Here is a 10,301-nt window from a genome sequence, read left to right as displayed (position 1 = left end):
GCCTGCCGAGTGGGTGGTTGGGTGTTTGGTGGTGGTAGCTGGGTGTTCGCTTGGCCTGGCTTGTGCTGGCTTTCATTGGCTTCGCATTCAAACCCAATTTTGCTCGCAACTGGCATTGCGACAGGTGACCCAAAGGCCTCACACGTCCTCGCTGCGCAACCAATATTTCAGTTCAGTTCGACGGGTGCGACGAGCAGGTTGCGTGCAACGGTAAATGTCAATCCGTGTGCGTTTCTCAAGTCAGCATTTCCATATACTATAAAGTGCATATGTGCAGTGTTTTGCTTTAAGGCATTTAATTTACATATTAATTAAAAGAGAAAAATAAATGAAAAATAAACTTTATCGTGGGTGGAAACAATTAAAAAGAAAATTTAAACACATAATTATTAAAAAAAATAATCATTACTAATACTAAAATCAGTGCTTAAAAGCAACAAATAATTTGAAAAAAATCAAATCAATATTTAAAATAGAAAACTTAACTGTGCTTGTTTCTGAAAAAAAAAAAAATTAAAAAAAACATAGCCAAATTTATCCTTAATAAAAAAAAAAAACGAATATTTAATATAATACAAAAGTTGTTGCTCTGCTTAAAATCACCTATACAGAGCATTATACAAAACAAACAATTTTAATAAATGTTATAAGAATATATATTAAATATTGTGTAAAAGGTATTTTCCTACATACAATATCAGTATTATATGAAGTTAGGTACTTGTTTACGCAGTTGCCATTAGATATGCCATCTGTGTGACCTACTCTCTAAGGCTTCAAGTCACAGGCTAAAACCTATTCCATTTAAAAAGAAACCTGATAGATGGCAACACTTATAAAACATTATAACCCTTTCAACACTCAAGAGATATATATTTTTAAAGACAAACGCAAAGGCGTATTCAGTTCTCAACAAATTTTATATTATTTGCGACTTGGGATTCGACCCAGCATCCTTCTTCTTTAGTGGTTCACAGCGTCCTTATACGACTAGCCTGTGATTCGAACCAGCATCCTTCTTCTTTAGTGGTTCACAGCGTCCTTATACGACCAGCCTGTGATTCGAACCAGCATCCTTCCTGTTCAGTGGTTCAAAGAGTTTTTTAGTTAGTGTTAATTTCAAGCCAGAAATTTTATGAACTTCTAAACAAACATTTAAAAAGGGCGAAAAAGTGATTGAAAATTACTTTTTTCGATTGAAGAGCATTTGAATAAAATAATTTTAACTTTTTTATGCATTTGAGAAGCGTTTCTTAGATTGATTTCAAATTATTTTACAGTAAAACTATAAAAATATAAAAGAAAATATTTGGATAACCAAAAGAATCTGTTGAACATTAAAGTAACTCGCCAGCTTAATCAGGAAATAAATAAATCGAACGCAAAAGGTGCTGCGAACTGTACCGTAAAACATGCTGAACATGAACCAACTGAGCCAGGCTGCTTCCGTCCTGCCACACCCACAAGCACATTACGCCGATTGCCGCCCATTGCCGGCAATCAACGAGACATTTGCGCAATTTAGCCAACATCGTTTGGCAATCTCGGTGCTCTCCCCATTGGATCTATCGCTGCGCGCGGCGCCAAATATGGTGCCAATTACGCCGCCATCGACGCCCTCGCCGCCGCGCAAGCGGCAGAGATTAATGTCCGAGGAGAATTACCTGTGGCGGCCGCATGCTGCGCTGGTGATGCAGCAGCCACCAGCAACGGCCACCGGCTATTTCCAGCAGCAGCAGGAATTGGGTGGCAGCTGCTACGGCTTGCGCGGCTTTGAGGGAGCGGCGAGCTGTGACAAAAGTAATTTTCACGGAAAAAGTAACTTTGCGCACATTCCGGCAAGTCAATCGAGCGTGTCCAGGACAGCAGCAACAGCCGCAACAGCAGCAGCCAGCGCGGAGGATGAGACAATTGTATTGACCGAGGACGAGGATGAAACAGTTGTCAGTTCCCATGACTACAATGAGTACGCGACGGACACTGAGGGCGACGGCGACGAGGAGGATGAGCCTATACAAGTCCACGACGTTGATGTGCCACAGGAGCAGCGGCAGGCGCAGCAGAAGAAGGATGAGGAGGAGGACGAAGAGGAGGAGGAAGAGGTATTCGTAGACATACTGGGCAACGATGATGATGATGACGATGTTGTGGAACTGGCAACACAACAAAGCCCCGCACAGCAGCTGGAGGCCAAGGCGCTGAAGCGCCATGAGCTGATCTATGAGGATGAGGAGCTGCACCATCAAGCTGTCAGTGGTCTGGCCAAGCTCTTTGAACGTGACTTTGGCTCGTCGTCCAAGGAATGCCTCGAACTGGAAGCAGAGGCTGCAGCAGCCGCCGTCGAGGAGCAGCCGGAAAAAGTTTATACGGACTTGAGTGGTGGCGGCGGCGTCGGAAGCGGCGGCAATGCGGAGCCCCCAAATCCCACTCAAGTGTCAGCACCAGCTCAAACCACGCTGTTGCGCAAACACAAGCCAGAGCGTAGACGCACCAAGTTGCGCAAACACGCAGCCATCGATGAGGAGACAATTAGTCCCGTCTCCGGCACCATAATACGCAAGCTGCGCGATGATGAGGAGCTCGTTGTGCGCAAAGGTGACATTGATCCGGCTTTCAATGTGGTCGAAATCACCGAAGAGGCCAAAGCCATCTTGGCCAGCATCGAAAATAAGATTGGCGACTATATGTGTCAGCTTTGTCGCACCGTCTACGATGATGCCTTCATGCTCGCCCAGCATCGTTGTCCACGCATCGTGCACATCGAGTACAAGTGCTCCGAGTGTGAAAAGGTCCGATTTGCTATCCTACTCTATAATACCAAGCTTTGTATTAATCTTGCAAAATATATGTTTAAGCAAGTTTATCAGTTAGAAAGTGTTGAGCATATATGAAGCTTTGAAACTTGATTTAAAGCTCTAAAAGCTGCGAAGAACCCTTTGAGCTTTAAGTAAGATTTCTTTATCTCTTCAAGCTGATTTCTGAACTTTCAGCTTTAAGTCAGATTTATCGTGTACACTAAATAAAGCTGACGTGCAGCTCTAAAAGCTTTATTCATTTTCTTTTTTTTTAAGCATAGACTGTGTTTAATTTGAATGGAATATTACATATTGGGAATTTAGCATAGTTTTATTTTAAGAAGCTATGGGCATAAAGAAAATTCCTACATACTCTTAAGTTCCTTTCATACTACATAAGACGCTTGATTTGATCCTGTGCTACATCTGAAATATATAACTATATTTCAAGCTGTTGAATAAGCTGTCCGTTTAAAATGATTTTTATTAAATACTATAGCAGTAGAAGACTTTTAATAATTGCAATAAGATATGAGGAGCATAACAAAGTTTCTAAAAAGCTTCAGACGCGCTTAAGGCTTAAAAATTAAACATACTTGTTAATTGATTAAAGCTCTAAAAGCTACATCTGAAAAATTGTAAGGTTAAATGAGCTTTCAGCTTCATATTTTAAAGCTTTGAGCCTTCTGTAATATTGAACACAATTATTTACCCAAGTTATTTCAATAGTACTATTTCTAAATAATTCCTATAAAACCAGCATTACATTTCTATACAACTGTAAATGATCATAGCTCGGTTAAATTACATATGTAATTATGTACACGCACAAGTCTAGAAATTAAATTAGAGTCAATTTGATTTCAGATCAAACCCCATTTTATTAGAAATTCTGATATGAGTTCCTACCTTTTTACGGAAATTTAATTGCACAATAGCTAAAATTTCTAAACTACGCAGCACTGTTTTGCAAAGCTGCTAAAACTGGTGTTGGAAAACATGTTGGAGTAAAGTTCATTGTATCTGGAAGATATTATTTTTTTCCTATCAAATAAATATTAGAGCTTGTGTATGTAGGCTAATTTAGTGCTATCTTATTTGCACAACTACACAATACTTAATCTTAATCTTAATCTGAGCAGTATTACTATGTTAAGCTTAATCCAAAGCTTAGGTGTTATTTTCAGCTGGTGTCATTGGCACTTATTTGCTTTAACTTCAGCTAATTAAAGCCCTAATTCGCAGGTCTTCAATTGTCCGGCAAACTTGGCTTCGCATCGTCGCTGGCACAAGCCCAAGTCGGAGATGCAGCCCGGCAAAAAGCGGTCAAGCGGTGGCGCCAGCGAATCTGCCACCGGCAGCAGCGGCGCCAGCGGCAGTGTTGGCACAGCTGAGACTGGCCACAAGGCGACGGCTGGCGAGGAAGCCAGCGATGGCATTTATCCCTGCCAGCAATGCGGAAAATCCTTTCGACGGTAAGCGGCAACGGGCTTCGTTTGAATTGATTATACATGCCACGCCCTTTACAGCTACGCCTATCTGAAGAAGCATCAGGCCTCGCATCAAATGATGGATAATCTCAAGAATATGGAGCTCTTTAATGCGCATCAGCATCAGCAGCAGCAGCAGCAACTGCATCAGCATCAGCAGCAGCAGCAGCAGCAACATTTGCCCGCACAGCCCGCCGCTGCGGCTGCACCTTATGTGCTGCCACGCCCTCCGCATTGCGCCCTGTATCCAACGGCCACGTCCAAGGGTTATGCAAGCGGTAGCCAGCGCTTTGGCGGCTTCCCCTTTCAGTCATTCGACCAGCGGCGCTTCTACTCGCTCGGCGAACTGTATCTCAGCCAGCAGCTGGAGCGCTCCTCGGCCTTTCAGTACGTCCATGCGAATCATCTGAGGCAGTTGTCGAATGTCGCCCACAATATGCTGCCCCCGCTGCCGGTCAAATGACCCAGCACCCATGTGCTGCGTCCTGTGCCGCGCATTGCGTCCACATCGACGTCCACGTCAACAGCAATGGCAACGGCAGCAGCAGCAGCAACAGTTAACCGGCAACTGGAGCTGCCACCGATAGTTGCCACAGCGCCCAATTTCAATTGGATGCTGCCGATGTCAACGGCAGCTGCGGCGCCAGCGGAGGCGAGTGACCATGTTGTTGCTTAAATACAATTCGATTTATAGCATTCAATAAAGTTTAATAGTTAATGTTTACATTATCATCATTATAAATATTACAAAAAAAAAAAAGACTTTAATTGGGTTGAAACAACAAAAGAAACGAGAAACTCATCGGAAATAGATTATGAATGAAAGTCGGCATATCTACGGCACGCCGCAGATTTAATACCCTTGATATGTGAGAACTATTTTACTATGCATAAAATCCTTCTTCGACCGATTCTTTCCATAGGGCTTTATAATATAGTAATGCAATCTAAATAAGATTTGACTTAAAAAGAAGCAGCATAGTTAGTGATCCGGTTATGTCACAGCCTGTTCTTCTTCTTCTTCCCATAAGTCCTCTGCATAGGCAATGCATTCTTGATTAACTCCGGTGCATAGCGTCCGATCCTCATCAAATTTTCAGCGCTTTAATACAGAGCTTACAAAGAAAAGATATACTATATACCAAAGTGCAAAGCTCTAATGTAAAAATTTTAGGTATTTACTTATGGGAAGGCATTAAAAATGAAAAAATATATTTAATCTGTAGATACACTATACAAGACCCTAGACAGCATGTCTAGCTTTTATGCCTTTCCAGTTGTGCTGAAGAAACCAAAGCGCCAAATCTATATTTATGTACGTATATTTCTAAAGTGGGAGAACATATCGGATGAAAAATGGACAATCGGACAGACCGACGGACTGAGGGGCTTATATGCCCAGATCGACTCAGCTCATTGTCCTGATAAAGGTTTGGGATCGGAAATGCCTCCATCTGCATACTGCTTCTTCTCCTACAAACAATTGCTCAAAGAATAAAATGATGTCTAGAAAAGAAATTTCATTTTTAATAAAGGTATTCAAACAAAACCTGAGTTAACAGATATGACAAGGTTCAGGCCGGGAACCTCGAGAACAAGGAATTTGTTCGAACCGTGAACTGAACCAGCGAACCACAAATTGTTGTGAGGTTTGTCTTAGCTGCTGCCTAGAGCTGCCTGCCAAAAACGTCAATGCCCAGGGCATAGGACAGAGCCTGAGCCAGATAGGTTTCGTCGTGCACACCATAGAAGAGCAAGGACTTGGGTCCTGCAAAACAAAATAAAAGGATCATCGACTTAAGTCAAGCGGTTCGCAGCCTGACTCACCCTGTGCAAAGAGCAGACTCTCAGATGGCAACTGCTGCAGCCTGCGCTGCAACTGCAGCTCGGGCCCTTGAAGAGACTCCTCCAAAGTGCTGACCAGCTGCGTTTCCCCGCTGACATCCCGACTGGAGCTGAGATAATTGCCATTTGTGAGCAGCACCATTGTCAGCAGATCCTTTTGGCCCATCAAACGGGCCAGCGTCGCATTGAGCAGCTGCAGCTGCTGCCGGGCAACCATGTGCGGCTGCACATAGTGCTCCACAATTAACAGATGGCCCACACCCGGACGCCTGAGTACCTGCAGCGTTCGATTTAGCATCAATTGCAGCGTGGGCGCCCGGGAGTTGGCGCTCAAATCCCCATTGGCAAGCACGCCCAGCAGATAGTCCAGGCTGCTGCCATTGATGGAGCTGAGCTCCTGCTCATGCTGCACCAGCTCGAAGCGTGGCATGGGCTTGCTTTTCAGTTTTTGATTGCGCCAATCGCGCAACAAATTGCGTCCAGCTCTGGCGCGGCACAGCAGCTCATCCGTCGGATCCCACGCATATGTGGGCACTTTGGCATTGAACAGCTGCCGGCCGCCGCCTAGCAGCACATTTAACGCCTGCCCCGTTGCACCCGAGATGAGCTGCTGGGCCACATCCTGGCAGCCGGACTCAATGGCACCCACCGGCATCAGGCCATCGCATTCCCAGCTGCTTTGCTCCACCTCCGCGTACAGTGCGGCGCCCATGGCGCCCGTCAGACGTTGATTGGTCACAAAGCCGGTCCGTAGGCCCGCCAGCTGGGCCTGGCGCAGCACGCTGTGCAGCTGGCCGGGCGCCGCGCTGCAGTTGCTCCGCACACGCTGAGCAGCTGCCAGCGGCACACCCGTCCAGAGGGCACGGAAAACAGCCGACGCATCGCAGGGCGAACTGTAGCTGCAGCTGTTCTTCAGCCGTGCCGCATGCGGGAATCGATCCCAGATGTAGCCCGAATGCTGTGAGCCGTTGAAACGTGCCGCCGCCAGGGCGGGCGCATCAATGCCGTGGATCATTAGCAGCCACACATCTTGGGGCTGGCTGCGCTTGGAGTGCACACGCAGCGCCCACTTGAGCTCCTCAATGCCCTTGTCGTACCAGAGCTTCTGCTCGGCGGACACCGCATCCTTCCAGTAGTCCACGTCGCCCACATTGGCCACCTCGTGCTCCACCTCGTAGCGTATGGTGAAGCCAATGCAGAGCAGCGACACGAGCAGCGACAACACCACCGAACCGGCCAAAATGAACAATTGCGTCGACTTGAGACGCAGCTGAAAGCAGAACCTTCTCATCCGCTGCGACATGGCCATGGAATATGCCCCTAACTAACTGCGACTATGCGCTTCATAGGTTTTTATCTCCCCATCCGACCAACTATCTGTCTCTCCATCCATCTATCTATCTAGATAACATTTGTGTAGACTGTTTGAAGTTTTTATACCCACAATTTGCATTTAGTGCTCGTAATTAGATGGAAAATCTCATGCATATTTCACACTTTAATTGCCATATAAACAAATGCATTGTACACTGAAAGAAATTGCATTACAATTACAAATAATACTTCAACATTGTTTACTTTATGTTGTTATGTACTTTCTCTATATGAAAACATTTTTGTTTTAAAATATTTATTTACAATATTATAATATCAGCAATATTATGAGGAGTTTCATGCCTTACACAGAAAGAAATTGCATAATCTTTTTATTGGTAAATGTTGTGACTGAGCTAAATCAAATTTATTCGCTAATGCACTGAACAAATATTTAAACCCTAATATAATAATATTTTAACTTTCTTTTATTTAACTCATATATGGGTAAATGTACACTGAAAAAAAATATTTTCCAATTATGAAAAATATCAAATATTTATTAATGAATAGTTGTGCATCAGTTTATTCGAACAAAGACAGCAACGAATGTGCACTGAGAAGAATTATTTTTAAATGTTAAATAAAATTGAAAATAATTTACACAGATATATACAAATATATGTATATACTAGGGGGTATAGCCCAGCCTTGCCCGTGGCGCGTATAAAATAAATGTTCTCAAAAAGCTTTGAAAATGATTTTGAATCAGCAATCAGAAATAACTCGGCTTTGTTTTCTCTAAATTTTAGACATGGCTATTCCACCCGTTTTCCGCACGTCGTAAAGTTAAAACTCATCCAGCATAATAGATGCTCGCAATCAGTAAAAGCCTTGCCTAGAAATTCTTTACATTTATTTTTAAATAATATTTGATTTATTGCTACCTTGCCTAGAAATTCTTTAAATTTATTTGATTTATTGCAACCAATTTTGCGCAGTGTGTTAAATGCACAAAATTGAAATTCCGATTTGAATATTAGCCTTACCTTTGCCGTGGGTCAACGACGTCTCTGTTTTGGCAATTAAATGCTGCACACATTCTGTGCCATTATTTGTGGGAGGCCACAACTGTTTTATTGAATGGGCGTGGCCCCACAACACACACACACACACGCACAGCCGGACAATGCATCTAATTGTCATTTGAATATTGACAAGCCGCAGCCAACTATTCGCTCATGAATTTTCAATTACAACGCATCGAGCAGCATTTTGCACATTTGTCGTTATGCGAATGCGAAATTATTATCGCAATTGCCAGTCGTTAACCTGCTGTCACGCCCCATTGACCCCACCCTACACTCAGCGAAAATGAAAACTGGGAATCGAGTACAAATTGTGAGCAAAAGGTTATGCAGTTCCGTTTAAGATATCTTAAGCTGAGAATCAAATTCTTAATCCCAGAACTTTTCTTTAGACTCAAAATTCTTAAAAGCTCAATTTAAGACATGTGGTTTGTCTATTGTGAATATTTTACGCTTATTTCAAGTACGAAATGTTTTTAAAATGCAAAAAGCGAGTGCAAAATGTTCTCTAAGTGCAGCCAGGCTTAAGAATTCTTCAACTGAGAATCAAATTCTCATTTCAAGAACTTTTCTTCAGGCCCTAAAACGTGCTGTACTCAATTTAAGCGTAGATGTTGTGCGTCTATTGTGAATACCTTACGCTTTTTCAAGTACGTTTTTGTTTTGGAGCTCTTTTTTCAGCCAGAATCTTGTATTTAAGCCTTGTCAAAATTGCAGCAGAAACTGGCTTAAAACTATTCGAAAACTATTCTTGACATTGTCAAATAAAATTTCTTAATTCAAAAAGTATTGTACTAAAAATTATTGTATTTGGAAAATAACAAACGCATTTTCAAAGATCTTTGTCAGGATTTTTTTTGATATGTTTTCGCAAAGTTCACCAGAAAACTTTCATATTGAACATATTTTTTGGAGGAAAGGCAATATCTAAACAATTTTTAGCAGCAACCCGAATTCCGAATGAAATGTATTCAAGCGTTTTAGTCCAGTTTCTCTCAGTGTAACGGCTGGCCATCATTTCGACGCTTTGAAGTTAGTTTGCATTGACATGTGGTCAGTTTTCCCTGTCACAATTGTAGCAGCAGCAGCTGCCACATGCCACTTGCCGCTTGCCGCTTGCCACTTGCAGCGGACTCACGTTTCTTTATCAATTTGCCAATTTATCTAGTTGTCCTGTTGGCCCTGACAGTACATCAAATACGCCCAGGGAAGTGACCTTTCCTTCTGAATTATTTCCGCTGGCAATTTTTCAATCATGCTGTGAATTTGAGCTACGCATTGCGTGCGGCTCATTGAGCTTTTATTGCCGTTACATACTTTATTATTAAATACTTGGTCTCAACCTTCAGGCTTCCTTTACCGTTAAATATCTTATCCTGAGTAGTTTCCAATTGAGTAGTTTTTATTTACACTCAATGCGTGCGGGCGTACGCACTGCGAGCTGTCAACATGAAAGCTTTAGCACGCTTGTATGGTTCATGCATTGGCTAAGCTTTTGCTCAAGCATCTTCTACTTATTACTTAGCGCCATCTATTGACAGTAGACTGCAAGCACATGCAACAGGCAAGTACGCGCTTAAGAACCTGTGCATATATGTGCACACATGCATACAAACTGTTCGCCTAGCATGTAGCTGGTATATATGTGTGTGTAAGTATTTATATACTCACACACACAACTGTTGTGACCGAATTTTTACCAATTTTGCGGGGTGTGAGGGTGTGAGAGAAAGAAACGAACAGTGCGATACAGTGGAAAGATAAATCAA

General features: G+C 42.9%; 2 protein-coding genes across 2 annotated transcripts; one reads left to right on the top strand and one right to left on the bottom strand.

Moving 5' to 3' along the window:
- The first annotated feature begins 1,412 nt into the window (after positions 1–1,412).
- Positions 1,413–4,961, top strand: LOC115761459. Its single transcript, XM_030703226.1, is given in 5 exon segments — positions 1,413–2,027; positions 2,079–2,789; positions 4,041–4,125; positions 4,186–4,270; positions 4,325–4,961. Coding segments are annotated over 5 exon segments (2,133 nt in total).
- Positions 4,962–5,052: 91 nt separating this feature from the next.
- On the bottom strand, positions 5,053–7,480 carry LOC115761320 (alkaline phosphatase). Its single transcript, XM_030703052.1, has 2 exons — positions 6,113–7,480; positions 5,053–6,053 (listed from the first exon to the last, which is right to left on the bottom strand). The coding sequence occupies exons 1-2, from the start codon at positions 7,437–7,439 to the stop codon at positions 5,953–5,955; spliced, it is 1,428 nt and encodes a 475-aa protein (XP_030558912.1). The 5' UTR covers positions 7,440–7,480; the 3' UTR covers positions 5,053–5,952.
- Between the last annotated feature and the right edge of the window lie 2,821 nt (positions 7,481–10,301).

This window comes from Drosophila novamexicana, unplaced genomic scaffold (genome assembly GCF_003285875.2).
Source record: "Drosophila novamexicana strain 15010-1031.04,08,12 unplaced genomic scaffold, DnovRS2.1 tig00000485-arrow-pilon, whole genome shotgun sequence".
NCBI lineage: Eukaryota > Metazoa > Arthropoda > Insecta > Diptera > Drosophilidae > Drosophila > Drosophila novamexicana.
This window is presented reverse-complemented; position numbering and strand designations above follow the sequence as displayed.

What these genes read in the sequence shown, in the direction of transcription:
- LOC115761320 (XM_030703052.1), bottom strand. Translation starts at nt 7,439, where the DNA reads ATGGCCATGTCGCAGCGGATGAGAAGGTTCTGCTTTCAGCTGCGTCTC. An exon ending in GAGTCTGCTCTTTGCACAGG is followed by an intron (nt 6,054 to 6,112) that starts GTGAGTCAGGCT and finishes TTTGTTTTGCAG; the next exon opens with GACCCAAGTCCTTGCTCTTC.